This window comes from Schistocerca americana, chromosome 3 (genome assembly GCF_021461395.2).
Source record: "Schistocerca americana isolate TAMUIC-IGC-003095 chromosome 3, iqSchAmer2.1, whole genome shotgun sequence".
In the NCBI taxonomy this organism is placed as follows: Eukaryota; Metazoa; Arthropoda; class Insecta; order Orthoptera; family Acrididae; genus Schistocerca; species Schistocerca americana.
The window spans coordinates 151,078,876-151,097,498 of NC_060121.1; the positions used below are offsets into that span (position 1 = coordinate 151,078,876).

The following is an 18,623-nucleotide window of genomic DNA, read 5'->3' on the forward strand; positions in this document are numbered from 1 at the left end:
AAGACAACAGTAACATTCATTATTATAATACTAGGAGGTATGACTTATGTTACCCATTCTGCACCCTCAGTGGGGCACATGGAAGGAGTAAGGTTTCAGGCATAAAATCTTTGATCCCTTTCCCAGAGAGGTGAGGAGTTCAACAGACAATAAAATTAACCTCAAACACTAACTTCAATATTATCTGCTTGAAAACTACTTCTACTCGTTGTATCATAAATGCAAAAATGACTTGTTCCATAGCATAACAACATGATCCATGGAACATGCAAATAGCTTAAGTTTCTCTATGCTTGCAGAGTGATCGACATATCACAGCTGGCACCGTAACACTGTCATAACCACAAAGTTTTAATTTTCAAGTTCTCTGCAATAAATTATTAAAGGTCTGGTGCAACCACACAAATGCTTTATAAATGACAGAAAAATTAAAATTTTTTCCATTGACACTGTTTATTTGTTGTTATCATAGCCAAAAATGTATTATGTTGGTGCATACGTTCATAGCAATTTTGTTTTGTATGTTCGTATTCCAGTTGTTTATTTATTTATTGTCATTTTTATTTCACTATTGCTGTTTGAGTTTATATATTATATTTGGAGATAGTGAGTGGAGCTGCAAACACTAGAAAATGGACTACCAAATCAAGAAATCAGAACATTTCTGATTTAGTCTTCTGTCTGAGTACAATAATGGGGTGATACTAGAGGCGGCACCCAGAAAGATTTGCGCCGTGTATGAGATAAGCACTGCAGGAAAACAGTTTTCTTGTTTTAAGGAGAATAGTTTTGACATTAGTGGCTCTGCATGTTCAGGAAGACCTTCAAAGTTAGATGAAGATTGTTCAAATACATTAATCCACAATGATCCACATCAATGTACTCGAGAACTGGCAAATGTGATGAACTGTGATCATTCCGCCATCGTACAACATTTGCACGCAATGGGGAAGGTTCAAGAATCGGGTGTATGGGTACTGTACGCTCTAAGTCAAAATCACAAAAATCAGCAGGTTGTCATATGTCAACCTCTGCTTGCTCAACATCAACTGGCTTGTGAACAACACCAACCATTGCCATCCTGTATCATTACTGGTGAAGAGAAATGGTGTTTTTATGGTAATATAAGGAAAAGAAAGGAATGGTTGAGCACAAACAAAGACCTACTGAGATCCACAAAAGATAATGTTACGCACTGGATGGAACAGCGGCAGTGTGGTGTACTACAAATTGCTTCCCTGAGGTGTAATCATCACTTCTGACATTTATTGCCAACAACTGAGACATCTTACAGACACAGTATAAGAACAATGACCAGGACGACTGCATGAAATGAAGCTACTCCATGATAATGCCTTCCTGCATTCTGCTGGACAACACAGTACAGGAGCTTGGAAGTCATTGTGCACCCACGTTATTCATCTCATCTCGGCCCCTCAGATTTTCATCTTTCCACTCTATATCGAACAGCCTCCAAGGAACTTCCTTTCTGGGTGAAAATGCACTCTGGAAATGGCTCAATGTGTTCTTTGCATCAAAATCACTTGACTTCCATAGTCACAGAAGTAGGAAGTTACTCCACAGTTGGCAGACTACTATAAACAATGAAGGAGAATGGACTGTTGATGACTAAAGCCTCTGTTGTGTGTATCTGTTATGTTTATTATTTATGGAAAAACTCGACAGACTTAAGCACCAACCCAATAGTAATGAAAAACAATTGCTGAGCAACTGTGGTTCTTGAAATTCAGTTTTGATTAATAAATATGTTTCATAGCAACTGCTAACAGACACAATTTGTTCATATTGGTCTTTGATTGTTATTGATGCAACTTGTTTAAAGATGAAAAATTATGGCAATAAAATTGCCTAAACAGTTTGTTCTTCTATAATCTAACAATGAGGATGGCTTGCAATGGTTGAGTTGTATTCAGAACATGCAGCTTTTAATCACTATCAGCTACACTGATATAAATTTTCCATTGTGTCCCTACTTCCTTCTCTCCTTGTACTCTAACTGGTCTAGTGGTATGTCTAAAATCTCTTCAACACCGGTTTTCTTTTCTCTTAGCTATTTTCTCTTAGCTAATAACATGCTAGAACTTCAAAGTGGGAAATGTGGACTTGTTTCAGAAGTTTGTCATTCCAACCTCATGTGCATGTAATTTCTCTGACCAAAATGTAATATTTTACAAGTACTAAGGTAGTATTTTGATAGGTTGGTGTGGTTGTGGACAGAAGATATATACACAGGTTTAACATTTACGTCTTATTTTATTAACAGCAGCTTGATGGAAAATAAAATTAACATATAACTGACAAGGTATAGAAAAGAAAAACATGGCACTATAAAATTTAAATGTTGCTGCTATATTCTCAATGTACAGACATTTGTGTATACAAATAAGTATATTCATGCATGTCCAGTAACACATTCAAGCAACTAACACAGATATTCATATAAAAGCATGAAAGCAAAAATATCTATAACCACATCTCACACACCCAACAAGTACATGGGTGTGTTCCACAACAAGCGCACTCACCCACCCACCCACCCACACACACACACACACACACACACACACACACACACACACACACACACACACACACACACACACACAGGGTAAGAGAGGAACACAAAATAAAGAGGGTCCAGGGCCATATACCCTCCTCTCGATTCACACTCACACAAGAATATACAAACCCATGCTGGCTTGAACATACACACATGAATATTTACATGTCTAAATCCATTCAACAATACAATATTACACTGGAAACACTGGGCATGAAGTATATACAAGGCACTTTCATTCTCTGTATAAAAATTCAACTTTCACACATAACACATTATCAAACTATAAAGATTAACAGATTCCACGATTGTCAGCTTTAACATATTTGACAACAGAGATCTTTGCTTAAAGTATAATTAACATCTCTTTTAACATTAACATTTTCATTAAACAATACCATGATTACAGAATGAATATTTTAATTATGGTACGATACTATAGTTATTCACTTCTTTTAACAAAATACAGGTTTTAAAATATGCATTATACTTTTATTTGTAACATGGTTTAGATCTGGATTCATGTATTTTTGCAAGTTTTTATATAGGTAAAACTATGCACTCTTAGCAACAAAATCCAATGGCCTCTTTCTGTTACAGAAGTCTGTACTTAGGAACACGAATGTGCAATTGTGAGGTAATCTGAAATTTTTGTATGTGAACCATGTCTCGACAGAAAGAACTAAATCGGGAAATAGGCATCTGGCACACAAGCTATAAATTCAATCTTTCAGAAACATATTTACCTGGCACAAAGTATGGCACAATTCAGGTTACTTGATTTGATAATAAGGTGGACAAGTTTACAATATCACATCTGATGCTTTGTTGTCATAGGTGTCAGAATAATGAAGTAAATGGAGACATATTTTTACAGCTTCTTGATGTTATTCTTTCATAATCATGCATATGTTTATTAATATTTAAAAAGAGTGTGTATTTGATGCAATTCATAGTTCTTAGTTCTTTAATTCGTATGTAAATCAAATATTTACTTTTGCATATTACACCACTTTCACTGTTGGTCAAACTATGTAATTATGGATGGTGAAAGAAAAGAAAAAAACAAGGAAGAAAAGAAAATGAACACCGTATTGTAAGTACGGAATATAAAATAATAACAGGAGGCTTATTTTGATTGACATACTTATTTTTGTACAATAAACTACAACATACAAGAGAGGACCAGTTGAATAGAATTTCTACACATTTCTTTGGACTACATTTACTAACAGTGACAGGTACCAGATTTTAATATTCTTACACCAGATAAATTTTGCATACAAGTTTTTAAATGAAACTGCATCTCCTCAATATTACCACATTAATGTAAAAATACCTTCCTTCTCACAGACTTCACATAGCATCTGTAAATCCATTATAAATGGTAATGACCATTACCAGCTCCATGTTAGGTCATAATGTACTACAATAAAGCTCTTCCTTGAATATTGGAAGTTAAAAATTTCTTCAAACATTACGACCACATAATGGGACAAAATTACATCATGTTTGTTTTTAGGAACATTTTGACAATGCTAATGGACTGTATCTCATCTCTCATCTCTCTTGACTAGTAAATATGAAAGTTATGCAGTTTTTTTCAGAAAAACTATGGAAATAGAGCAATGCAAAATTATTGACAATTCAATTAGACAATGCCGATTTCCAACACCCTTCACATATTTCAAAATACTATTTTATGGCAACTTTCTGACCAGTTGACGATGACAAAACAGCTTTATAATGTACATTTACTTGTTTTCCATAGCATGTAACATTATTTGCACTGTGCTGTCAGCCCTGCCTGTATTTAGATTATCACTGAGCAAAATAATATAGTTGTTCACATTAAGAGACAGTTCCACATTAACCAGCAGTTCAGGTGAATGGTGCAGGATGGCACAAAAAATTCTGAACCCAAAGGTTTCAATTTTCTGGTCTCTATAATGGAAACAGTTTGTTTAAGTTACTCTGATACTACAATTCGTGTCTGGAAAGTCATCCTAAATGGTGGCACAGAACTTTTCATACAGGTGGCTGTAAATGATACCTTGTAGTTGAAATGTAGTAAAAATAAGTACCTCAGTTTCTAGCTAATTCACTTTCACTGTAAACATGGCACACTTTTCAACAGAAATGAGGAAAAAGTGTTAAAGTGGAAGTATGTTTCTCATTTATTGAAATGGAATCAGTGAGATTATACAACAAGACAGGTCTGACAAGTTTACTTGAAGGGTCTCCACTGAAATTTGAATGTTCCATCACTTTACTCATCAAACATTTTGTACTACTGTTAATTTATGCAAATATAAAAGAGTATGGCAAAATCTCTCACATATTGACAGAAATTGCTATTTGTTCCCGAATTACACCATAAAGAAAATATTGTCGATAAAGTTTCCTGACAAGGTCTGTTTCCACCATAATAATGAGGACAATGACAGGTGGAAAATGCAGAAAAAACAACTTAACAAATGGTTATGATTGCAAGATAAAACGCATAGTTTTTGGATTATTTTTATCCAAACTGGACAAAATTGGGACAAAACAATGTTCATAATGAATGTGGTCTTCATAAACACCAAAACTGCAATGTTTCTGTGTGTAAAGGTTTGTGGAATTTGTACATTTATGCAATATGTAACTTGATACTCATGACAACAGTTAAAGCTAAACACACAGAAATGGTTCATCATTTCATGTGTCACCCTGTGAGGTACAACGGGACATCTCAGTTGCATACATTGTCTTTGTTATGTGGCAGCCACATGATTGTCGTTGTACAAATGAAGGAAAATGAGCAATTCCCACATAATAAGGCCATAAATGGAGTTATGTGCATTTATTTGTTGGAATAACATTCAGCGACTTTCTGTCCTACTTTGTGGTAGACATTGGAATTATGATTTGTATTTATCCTTTTCATTAGAAATTAACCATGGAGCATAATGACAAACTGTTGACAAATACGTCCACATCCAGCATAAAATTGCAAATCTGTCTAGTGACTGCACACAATTCCTTTTTTAAAATAAATAATATGTTTTAGCCAATGCATAAGATTTGCTGGTACTGAAATGAGAAGATCTTAAGAGCTGCAAGACTCCACTCAGAAAATTTCCACTTAAATAAGTGAGAAAGACAAAGTCACTACAAATAACGTCAGATACACCAGCTGGACCCATATCTCATATAATTTATAGTTGAAAACGTGTCACAGGAAAAATATAATCTTTCTTTCAGCACTGTAGATGTCTGTGGTAAAATTCGCGGAATGGTTTAAAACTCATGTCTGAATCAATCTGGTACATTTCCTAACAAATTCCCTGTGTGTTTACTGAGGCACTTCCACAACAGATAACTTCACATCATTCCACAATTAACTAATGATGTAAAGAAATTTAGTTAATCAGTTATTTTGTATGTTCTCATATAAAAATCTGTAGCACCATTCTCACCACCAGAATATACGAAGTATGAAGAATGAGACAAAAGAATACGCTTTGTTTTCAAATGAGATAATGAGCACACCCCTCTGTCAAAATTTGAGACATTATCACAGCAGTCTTAAAGGACAGGCAAGCTACAGCTAATTGAAAAATACACATATGGAGAAGCACATTCTCAAAACGTGAAATGGCTACCAAGACACACACTGCACAACACCTTTTCTGGTGTCCTCAATGGATCATCAATCACTTTCAGTGACTTCTTCTGCAAATGTGAACAAACAAGTCAACACTTTCAAATTATTTTAGTTCGGTTGTGCAGTGTTCTATTATCAGTTTGTTTTATCTCTTAAATGTACAATATTTCTTAATATAGAGTAATCTTGTATCACAGCACCTAGTACACACATGCAGTTCAGAAGCTCTGCAGTAAACTTTGTGCACAAATGCCAATTGAAAACACTACACTGACACAGCCAACACATAAAAGCTGTCATTTTCTGGTCCAACAACATTTCTTTTACAAATGTGAACCACAACATAAAATATCTCATTTGAAATCTTCATTTCCTTCAATCCTTCTTGTTTTAACACAAGTATTGCAAATCAGTGATACCATGGCACCACTACAATATGGAAAAGTACATTTTACGTCAAGCACCATGAATGCTGTTTGGCTTTTATTATCACTTCAAGCCTGCATATCCACTTCAAAATAGTGTGACAGATACTAACAGACAGTTAAGCTGGATAAATCATTCCTTTGTCCGTTGTTGAAACTTTGGAGGATTGTCTTCATGAAACTGATCTGGTGCTGACCACCGTCTTTTCCTAGGATGTGATTGTTGTTGATGCAGTTGCTGAATGTGTTGTTGCTGATGTTGCTGTTGTTGTTGTTGTTGTTGCTGCTGCTGCTGTTGTTGTTGTTGCTGCTGCTGCTGCTGCTGCTGTTGCTGCTGCTGTTGTTGCTGGTGCTGTCTCTGCTGCAACTGCTGCTGTTGCAGTTGCATTTGTTGTTGATGGTGTTGCTGTTGCTGATGCTGTTGCTGCTTCTTATGTTGCTGGGAATGGTGTGATGGACTCCGTGGTGTTAGAGATATGCAAACATCTCCAACTTGAAGGCGATGACATTTGAGCCCGTAACGCTGCATAGTTCTCTCTGGAGAACACGATGCCCAACCTTGTCCGTATACAAAGAATGGTTGTTCCACTGGGCATTCGTACTCAACCTGCAGATAAAAGATACAATACTTCAGCATACACATACAGTGGAAGTTGTTGGTGGTATGTTAGCTTCACAAACTCTGAAATCAACATGGTGTCTGCTTGGTTTACTTCTGTCAACCAGTCACAGCACAGGATACGTAACATAGTCAGCTAATCAGAGTACAGGACACATGACTCAGGTTGTGATTAGATTTGGACCTAATATCACAACTTAAATTGGTGAGAGTGATACCAGCATGAGTTAAATCAGTCAGTGTCACCTTGGTCATGAGTCCTGCACTCTGATTGCCAACTTGAGCAAACCGAGCAGCCGCCATGCCAGTATCAGTGTTGGTAAAGGTAATACACCATATCTGCTGGTTTACATATTAATTCTTATGTATTACAAAATATGCAGTTTCAGTGATATATCGCATTACAGATCTCGTCAAAATGCATCATTTTTTGTATGCTTTGTAGTGCTAAAGTGGAAGGAACTGCTGCGCTGGAATTTAAAACTGGTAACTTAAATTAACATATTGTATAAGAAACTTTTGTTAGACAAATGCAACATAATAAAAGAAATATAACAACCAAGTATATTTATTTATATTTAATTCAAATACATTACTTTCCCAAACAATTGGCATTAAAATGGATGTTTCACATAATCATATTGTCTACTTGGTTTGCATCTGCACTTTGCACTAATGAAGCAACTTTTAATGCAATTTCAAACTGGCAGAATACCACTGACTATTCTTCTAAATTTTTTACGATCTCACCAACCACACATTTGACCACACACCACTGGGGATTTGATGTGAGGGGTGCGTGGGTTTGAGAGATGAATGCCGATTCAATTCATATCAGCTTTCCACTGAAAAATTCATCTGAATAAGTTCATACAAAATAATTACATCTACAACCTCTACTACTGTATAAGGCACCGTATCACAATATTATGAGAAATAATTTTCCTATTTTACATTTTTCTGGTGCAGGCTCCTGGGCAGCGTGTAACGAACTTATCCAATCAGCTTTCTGATCGAAATCGACTACTCACTGTGGGTGCATGTTATGTGCTTGAATGTAAACCAGCCACGAACCACTTCACAAGTGGGACAGTGATGTCAGTGATCAAGCGATCTAGCCAAGAGTGGGTGCATGCACAGAAACAGTACACTGTGGCATCGCCTGCTAACATCGTAAGTTAACTTATTCTCACCTACTATAGTAATGAGCTTCATGTAATTTTAATATTTATTTTATATGTCACTTCGTTTTCGTGAGCGCAAAGACTGTGTGAGGGCCTGGTATTTTTCCTACTAGCGTTCTCCCACAAAAAAGACGAAATATCTGAAAACAAAATGGTATTTACGTTTTACAACTTCTGGAGAAAAAAAAGCTTCGCTGTGCATAAATAAAAGCGCAAATAAATAAACGTTTATAATACTAATTGTTTCAACGTGAAAATTCAGATCTGTTTAACGAGAAAAATAATTTTCATGTTATTTGTTAGACGTGTTTGTAAGTATACGTCTTCTCAAGAGGATAATTATGTTGATGTTTCCTGTTCTTTCAGTTCTCAGGATTGTGGAGAGTTTACCGTATGACCTTTATCAAGACCATCCACTATGAACTTTTCTCCGGTCATTAATAAACTCTACTGTCATTGCTTGTTCCTAGATTCTGTTACTGTACTTCGATTTTCTCGTAAAAAGGATTGTTCCTCGTAACCTAATTTGCACCGATCGGGTGGCGAACTGTACAACAGTCAACACCCATAGTACATGCAACTGTGACACCGATGCGACGTCCAGGTCGAGACTCACTCCAGCACTAAAATGGTAGGGGTGCTACGGTAAACTCGCTTGTCACGAGTAGTTGACTGAGACAAAAAAAAATCGCTAGTGTAAAAGGGTCTTAAATGCGGCCCTGGTACATATTCGAAGCAAAAGAATAGTTAGTTAGTTACGTGCTCCATTGATCTACAGCACGGAAAAACAGTTATGATGTGTAACGTGTCAAATGCACAAGAAATGCGCACAGGAAACAAGTTTTCTTTTTTTTGTTTACATTGTAGTGTTATACCTAAATATTTCTATTATCTATCTCATTCCCTTAAATGGCACAAAATACATGTATTATACAGGGTGTTTCAAAAATGACCGGTATATTTGAAACGGCAATAAAAACTAAACGAGCAGCGATAGAAATACACCGTTTGTTACAATATGCTTGGGACAACAGTACATTTTCAGGTGGACAAACTTTCGAAATTACAGTAGTTACAGTTTTCAACAACAGATGGCGCTGCAAGTGATGTGAAAGATATAGAAGACAACTCAGTCTGTGGGTGCGCCATTCTGTACGTCGTCTTTCTGCTGTAAGCGTGTGCTGTTCACAACGTGCAAGTGTGCTGTAGACAACATGGTCTATCCCTTAGAACAGAGGATTTTTCTGGTGTTGGAATTCCACCGCCTAGAACACAGTGTTGTTGCAACAATACGAAGTTTTCAACGGAGGTTTAATGTAACCAAAGGACCGAAAAGCGATACAATAAAGGATCTGTTTGAAAAATTTCAACGGACTGGGAACGTGACATATGAACGTGCTGGAAAGGTAGGGCGACCGCGTACGGCAACCACAGAGGGCAACGCGCAGCTAGTGCAGCAGGTGATCCAACAGCGGCCTCGGGTTTCCGTTCGCCGTGTCGCAGCTGCGGTCCAAATGACGCCAACGTCCACGTATCGTCTCATGCGCCAGAGTTTACACCTCTATCCATACAAAATTCAAACGCGGCAACCCCTCAACGCCACTACCATTGCTGCACGAGAGACATTCGCTAACGATATAGTGCACAGGATTGATGACAGCGATACGCATGTGGGCAGCATTTGGTTTACTGACGAAGCTTATTTTTACCTGGACGGCTTCGTCAATAAACAGAACTGGCGCATATGGGGAACCAAAAAGCCCCATGTTGCAGTCCCATCGTCCCTGCATCCTCAAAAAGTACTGGTCTGGGCCGCCATTTCTTCCAAACGAATCATTGGCCCATTTTTCAGATCCGAAACGATTACTGCATCACGCTATCTGGACATTCTTCGTGAATTTGTGGCGGTACAAACTGCCTTAGACGACACTGCGAACACCTCGTGGTTTATGCAAGATGGTGCCCGGCCACATCGCACGGCCGACGTCTTTAATTTCCTGAATGAATATTTCGATGATCGTGTGATTGCTTTGGACTATCCGAAACATACAGGAGGCGGCGTGGATTGGCCTCCCTAGTCGCCAGACATGAACTCCTGTGACTTCTTTCTGTGGGGACACTTGAAAGACCAGGTGTACCGCCAGAATCCAGAAACAATTGAACAGCTGAAGCAGTACATCTCATCTGCATGTGAAGCCATTCCGCTAGACACGTTGTCAAAGGTTTCGGGTAATTTCATTCAGAGACTACGCCATATTATTGCTACGCATGGTGGATATGTGGAAAATATCGTACTAGAGAGTTTCCCAGACCGCAGCGCCATCTGTTGTTGAAAATTGTAACTACTGTAATTTCGAAAGTTTGTCTGCCTGGAAATGTACTGTTGTCCCAAGCATTTTGCAACAAACGGTGTATTTCTATCGCTGCTCGTTTAGTTTTTATTGCCGTTTCAAATATACCGGTCATTTTTGAAACACCCTGTATCTCCAGATTTATTTACTCGTATTCAAGAATTCATCTATGGTATAGAAGGAGTTGTCACGGAAGTATGATTTCAATTTGTTTTTGAAACTACTACTGCTGTCTGTCAGATATTTTATTTCATCTGGTAATTTATCAAAAAGTTTTATAGAAGCATATTTTGCCCCTTTCTGTGCCACAGGTAAGTTAAGGATAGTTAGATCTTTCTTTTTTCTCGTATTGTAATCATGAATGCCGCTGTTGATTTTAAACTGGTCCATGTTGTTGAGAAAAAATTTCATTACTGAGTAAATGTACTGTGAAGTACTTGTAGGAATTCCTAACCTTTTAAACAGATGCGTACAAGATGTGCGACTATTCCCCACACATTATTCTAACAACTTTCTTTTGAGCAGTGAATATCTTTTGCCTAAGTGTTGAGTAGCCCCAGAATATTATTCCGTGTGACATCAGAGAGTGGAAGTACGCAAAGTATGTTAGCTTACTAATTTATACATCCTCAAAATTGGCAGTTATTCTGATTGCAAAAGTTGCTGAACCTAGTCGCTGCAGGAGATCCAAAATATGAAATTTCCAACTAAGATTCTCATCTATATGTATACCCAAGCCGGCCGCAGTGGCCGTGCGGTTCTAGGCGCTACAGTCTGGAACCGAGCGACCGCTACGGTCGCAGGTTAGAATCTTGCCTCGGGCATGGATGTGTGTGCTGTTTAATTAGTTCTAAGTTCTAGGCGGCTGATGACCTCAGAAGTTACGTCGCATAGTGCTCAGAGCCATTTTTTTGGTACACCCAAAAACTTAGTATGCTCTACCCTGGCTTCTGACTTCTTTTGATGTGTTATGTTTTTTGAAGGAATTATACTTTTTGCTGCAGAAAATTGGATGTACTGTGTTTTTTCAAAGTTCAGAACAAGCCCATTCGCAGAAAACCAATTAATAACTTTTCCAAAGACCTTATTTGCATAATTTTCTATCGGACTTTCTTTTACTGGATTAATAATTATGCTTGTATCATCAGCAAACAGTGTCAGTTCAGCATCTTGTTTCACATATAGAGGGAGGTCAATACCATACATCAAGAACAGGAGGGGACCCATGATCGAACCTTGTGGAACACCTAATGTAATTTCACCCCAGTTGGATGAAGTGGCAAACTCCTTTGAATCACTTGAAGCATATGAAGAGACTTTTTACTTCCTGTTCAGTAGATATGACTTAAATAACTCGAGGGAAACTAGCTGGCTTCACGAGTACATGCGATGGAAGTAGGAGTGAGGTCAGCTGAAATCCCTGGCGCTAGTTTTTACGCTACGGCGCGGCGTATTGGCTGCACGCGAAATAGCGATGACGCGGCGAACGGCGGGCCAGGAAACCCGCGGGTCAGCTTGCGCCGCGTGACCTTGGGAGGCGCGCCGCAGCCAGCGGAGGTCGGCGCAAGGCCGCCATACCTTACTGGCGTGCACCCGCGCCAACGTGGCTAGTCGCGTAACGGGGAAAAAAGGTGTCGCTTTCCTGTCTTCGCTTCCACTATTTCGAATATACTCGCCGTCATATTCTCCCCTTCTTGGCATTTGAGGAACGGGAGCGCAGTAAGCAGTGCGCATAAACAATAACATCTCTGCTGATGTGCTCACAACGTATCTGTGTTTTCAGTGTTAGCGGCGCCAGGTTGCGCCGTTCTTGACTTTAAAGCCTATTTTACACGACGACATTGGGTTGCGCCACTCGTTGCGTGGAACGAGTTGCACGCAAATGGTTTCATATTTGACTGTAGACACGGCGAAACCAGTGTATACTTCAGTTTCGTCGTTTTCTGGGTTCCTGAGTCGTGTCTGAAATGAAAGTTTTGGCAGCTGCACGTCGCACGAGATGTGATGGAGTTGAAGTTTGTTGCGTGGAATCAGTGCATAAGAAAAAAATAAGAAATGTGATTCGATTCGTGACTGGATGAAGAAAAGACGTCAGCTCGTTTGCTCAGCATCATTCCTGATATACTTTATAACGGAAGATCCCAGAAGTTCTTTTAATTATCTTGGAATGTCACCGGAACTGTTCACGTTTCTTCTAAATAGAGTTAATTATGCGATAAGGAATAAAGGTTCTGTAATGCATGAAGCACTGTCGCCAGAACTGAAATTATACATCACATTGCGTGCATTACAATCGAGAACACTCGGCATGCTATAAGACACGGTTTTAGTTGGTGATGACGCTATTTCATGAACACCAACAATTATTAATATTAACAGCAGTAATTCTTAACATTAGCAACAATAATTATTCGAAGCAGGCCGCATTAAGCAGAGAATGGTTTGCAAACTACTCTCTTGAAGACAGATCTGTACAGTGGCAATATTTCAAAATTCTAACACATGTGAATGGGGAGCACTGCAGCGACGTTTTAAATGGATGAATATTGAATAAAGAATGCAGCTTCTTGAATTTGTATAGCCTTCCCTCCTGTGAACAATATTCTTTAACAAAGAGTTGGCCAACTCGAACGATGGGATTTTAGTCTTGTTGACAAGAGCATTGCCACAGCTAGAATTACACTTGTTTGTATTTTTCTTAATTCAGTTGTATACGTGCTCCTATCTCAATAAATTTTGCCCTGCAGCTCAGATATTGTCAGACCATCTTTATTATGATCGCACATGACGGTCTCAGCGGCAGCAAAATGTTGCTTATTTTTGTAATCAGGATCACTGAAATCCCACAAACACCTATGCAAAGCATAGATATCCAAAAAGCGAACATTATTCTCCGTTCCCCACTTCATATTTTAGTTTGTCTACACTCTACGAACACACATAACCTCAAAACTCATGCAACTAGTGTCGCCAAAGTTGGAACAGCCAAAAGTTTTTATAGGTTTCACCAACGAGTTGCGCAAACGCGCGGCGCGCATGCGCAGTGGCCGGTAGCGCAGGTGTGTGCAGCCTACTGCCATCGTGCAAACTAGATTTTAAAGCTCACAATCGTGACACAAAATGGGACTGAAGTAGTGCTTCATGCTTTCACCCGCGATGCAAATTTGCAAAGCATCTGACGAAATGCTGTAGGAAAGACGCTGTACATGCCGCAAAACGCTAGAATATGTACTCGTCACTGCGAAGAAACAGATTAGATAAAGGCACTTGCATCCAGAACTAGTAACAGCCATCAAATTCGAATTACTTTCCGCCCAGTCCTCGTATACCACAATTTGCCCAACGCACCGAACGTATCCTGACTGCTGATCTAAAAATAATTACAATTTGCGTCACTATGCGAACATGTCTACGTCGGCGGTCATCAATAGATGAAGTAAATAAAGCCGATGCAGTTCACCATCGCGAAACAAGAAAACGGCTTTTGTCATTATATCAGGTTGCCTTCCAATCAGAACGCTGTTGCACGCGACTGTTATATTGACTTGCAAATAATAGATTTCAGCTATCAGCCGTCCTTTTTAAATTTTATTGGCAGATCTAGATTTCAGCTAAAAACTGGCCATTCTCATTGCACTATCATTTTTGATCAATGCATGTACTGCCTGTTGGTCGGGTTTCATCCACAGTTCATTGCAATGAACAAGGACGAGTGATAGCTCAAATCTATTATTTACAAGTCATTATATTATATGACATACATTAACAATATTTATTTAAATTAAGTTTTGTAGGAACTTCGATTTAACTGCAGAAGCGAAGCTCTTCTAAGAGCGTTTGTTCGACAACACAAACTCCCTACCAAGATTCATGGTGCTAAGGTATGGCTTAAACACGCCACATCTCAGCTTTGCTGAGCTGAAATCACGATGAATGAACTCGTTTACGTTTCCTGTAAATCGTGTTTTGTAGCACTTTTCTCATGCTTATGTTCTTTTACATACGGTATGAATTTTAAGAGGCCTGATCAAAAACCGAAACGGCAGTGCTGTGACTAAACGAAGTGAACGTGGCAGCCACATCAGCTCATTTCAGTGCCTTCTAGATTTAAGGGTTTAAGGTTCAAAAAAATGGCTCTGAGCACTATGGGACTCAACTGCTGTGGTCATAAGTCCCCTAGAACTTAGAACTACTTAAACCTAACTAACCTAAGGACAGCACACAACACCCAGCCATCACGAGGCAGAGAAAATCCCTGACCCGGCCGGGAATCGAACCCGGGAACCCGGGCGTGGGAAGCGAGAACGCTACCGCACGACCACGAGATGCGGGCAAGGGTTTAAGGTAATCACTTTAGTGAAAACATTGATGTCCACCGATCCGTTGAATTTTTTTTTTTTTAATTTTTAAACCGGTGATACGTTATCTACATCTTGTTTTCTCATTGTAACTTTTTTGAGAGCCAACTTAGAAAACGTGCACTGATTTCCAACATTCACTTTGGCAGAAACTGCAAAAACAGACTATATTTTGCCCTTTCTGAGCTGCGTACGTGTTTCGATGTGAAATTTGCTTGAATTTTATTAAAGTCGCCAGTGTTTGTTTAAACGATCGGCGAGCCGCAGTACGTATCAGTAATGTACTAGCATTGGGAGAATGGCGATTTACATTTCATTATTTCAGTAGAAATTCACGAAAGCATTGCCTAGGCGCCCGCCTCACCTATCACTGCGCTGTGTGCGAGCTTCAGGCTGTTCTTCAGTGAAGGTACATCGTCCGCCAGTAGCAATGCAAATGCTTACTGACCAATCGTATTTCTTCTACCGAAGGTTCCAATCGCTTGTCGGAACTGAGCAGGCGATGTAAGAGCAAGCACGTTCTTTAAAAGGAAAATGCTGTCCTCTTACATTTGCAGCACTAGAAAACTGATAATTCAGCTCTAAATAGTATCTGATTCATAAGATGTGCCACACAAATTGTGAAGTGTACGTTTCATTTTCTTTGTCGTTTATTTGCTTTTTCTGTGTTATAAACGCTGTAATATTACTAAAATCCTAACGTCTTTTATATGACCCATTTGTAGTCAACTCTAACATTCTTCGCCCGCATCTCGTGTTCGTGCGGTAGCGTTCTCGCCTCCCACGCCCGGGTTCGATTCCCGGCGGGGTCAGGGATTTTCTCTGCCTCGTGATGGCTGGGTGCTGTGTGCTGTCCTTTGGTTAGTTAGGTTTAAGTAGTTCTAAGTTCTAGGGGACTTATGACCACAGCAGTTGAGTCCCATAGTGCTCAGAGCCATTTCTAACATTCTTCCGTAAATAGCTTGTCAGTATTCTGCAACCGTGACTCACTAAACTGACTAAATATGTTTTGTGTACTTCAATTTGCTCTGTGTGTTGTACATTGCTTGTTTTCTTTTTCTGAATGAAGAGACTAATCCTGGCACATATAGGGATTCGAATGCAACTCTCATCACAACAAAAAGAATGAATTATCCTTGTGGCCGTTATCTCAGCTCAGCTTTCGTGGAAGCACAGAATGCGGGCATAGGATGGCAGCCCTTCGGGGGGGATAGAGCCAGGGCTTATTGCCTCGCACAGCTCCTCACACTACGTTCTCGTTTGTTTACAGTCGCGATCGACTGCAGCGATGCACTGTCCGCACAGTATCAGCGTATGCAAAGATAATGTAATTAACACGCAAAATAAACAGTTCAGCCACCTTGTTCCCTAACACAGCACATACTGCATTGTCCAGACTGTGATATCTCTCAGGCGATCTTCTGAAGATCGTTTCATCTATGTCCATGTCAGGTGTTCACACACATTAGTATGTCGCATATCTGTTTATTGATTAACAGTTTCATATAACAGCTGTGCTATATGGTCCGGAAATTCTTTTGTGATTTATACTGCTCTTGTTTATTCCGGTTTTTGTACTAGAAAATGGCCTAAGACCAGAATGTGGACCGTACAACAATAAAATAAAAGCCGGCCGGAGTGGCCGCGCGGTTAAAGGCGCTACAGTCTGGAACCGCGCGACCGCTACGGTCGCAGGTTCGAATCCGGCCTCGGGCATGGATGTGTGTGATGTCCTTAGGTTAGTTAGGTTTAAGTAGTTCTAAGTTCTAGGGGACTTATGACCACAGCAGTTGAGTCCCATAGTGCTCAGAGCCATTTGAACCATTTTGAATAAAATAAAAATTACTATAGCCAAATGGCGGCAGTACACAAAAACGGAGGTCTTGCTGCTGCTTCGCTGCAGTTTTGCAGATTTTCAGAGGTCGGAGAGCGAGTGCGGAAGTAAATATCTACTTGGCCGAAAACTTCGATTTTTGCGACGGCAAAGGAAGCGAGCAAAAACGTGGAGGGATGTGTAGCTTACCTGCCCTCAAGCCAGTAATTTTCGTGCCAATAAGTTTCGGCTGCCTGTAACTGCAGCGCTTCGAAAACGCAGTTCCAATCAATTAAAGACTGATAAAAAACTACTTAAGGTCGAATGTGGGTGAAAGCAGCCTCTCTATCTTGTCGATTACGATACAGCAGCTAAACTTGATTTCAATGACTTAATCGATGAGTTTGCTTCGCTAAAAGAAGGGAATGCAAAGTAAAATTGTAATAAAAACCCAATTCCTGGAAAGGCGTATTTTCGCAGGTCTCCATTATAACCCATTTTATTTCTAATTAACAATTCATGCACTACTAAAAATTTATCAGGAGCAAATAAAAGCTGTTCTTTATTGTACACCATATTAAAACAAATGTACAGTAGGTACCATAATCAATAAGATATCGATTTTGTTTTACTTTCAATTGTTCAGTTTATAGAATTTATTTACTGCTATTACACACTTAATTTATTGTGTGCAATATTTTTCATCGATATCGTTTTGCTAGATTTGTTAAATCTCCGTGCAAAAATTGCAGAAACATCGTTTTATTGGGAGGGGGGGGGGGCGGGGGTAGAAGAGATGGAACTTTGGCATTCCAGGCAGGAGAGCAAGGTTTTCTCAATACAGCTTCGGATGAATATCTAACCGAGATGGTAAGACGGCAGACGCCTTTGAAAAATATAAGAAGCCAAGGATATGATAATGGTTCGAATGTGAAAAGGAAAAATATTGGAGTTCAAGACGAATTAAGGACCTTAACCCTGGAGAAGCTTTTGTTCCGCGTGGAGCTACGTCATTAGACTTTGTGAACGATGGAGCACCACCATGTCCTGATGCCATCAATTTTTTCAGTACACTGCTTACTTAATCTGACTGTAAAACTTCTCAGAGATACCCATTGGGAAAACCAAACAGATGCCTTGGAGCCTCTTACACACTAGACTGAACACTTGTATGATGCTGTTTATGAAACTACTGAAAATTCTAAAGTAAAACAGAATAGATAGTATTGCAAGAAATTAACATTTAATACCGGAAGGAGATGCAGAAATGTATTTCTGCTACAGAGAAATGTCTATGTCATACAACTGTAAAAGAAACAGAACCATTTCCACGTTCAATTAATTAGGAAGTATTTTTAAAAGTCTTGCCAAGAGCAGGAAAGGCAACTACTGGCTGAGGGAATGGGGACGGAGCAAATAACATGTAGCTTGTGTGAAAAAATGTTCTCGAAGCGGCTCTGATTTTATGTATGTGTACGAAATTGAGCCGCATTATAACACTTCTTTCGTCAGTCAGTGTAGTTACTGTAGCGCATCTTGCAGATATTCCTGTGTCGTAACAAGACGTTAATGGAGGTTCAGAGTGCGACAATGGAAGTGTAGGCTCTGGCGACAGTTTCTGAATATCGTGAAGAGAAGAGGTG

At 39.2% G+C, this 18,623-nt stretch overlaps 1 protein-coding gene across 1 annotated transcript in view; it reads right to left on the minus strand.

Moving 5' to 3' along the window:
- Positions 1-2,583: 2,583 nt before the first annotated feature.
- The window catches only part of LOC124605935 (ataxin-1-like), a gene marked incomplete at its 5' end in the record, with an annotated part of 31,805 nt that continues 15,765 nt past the window's right edge, over positions 2,584-18,623 (minus strand). The window contains one exon of the mRNA XM_047137893.1: positions 2,584-7,262. Coding sequence (XP_046993849.1) covers positions 6,789-7,262 — 474 coding nt within the window. The remainder of the gene's footprint in view (positions 7,263-18,623) is intronic.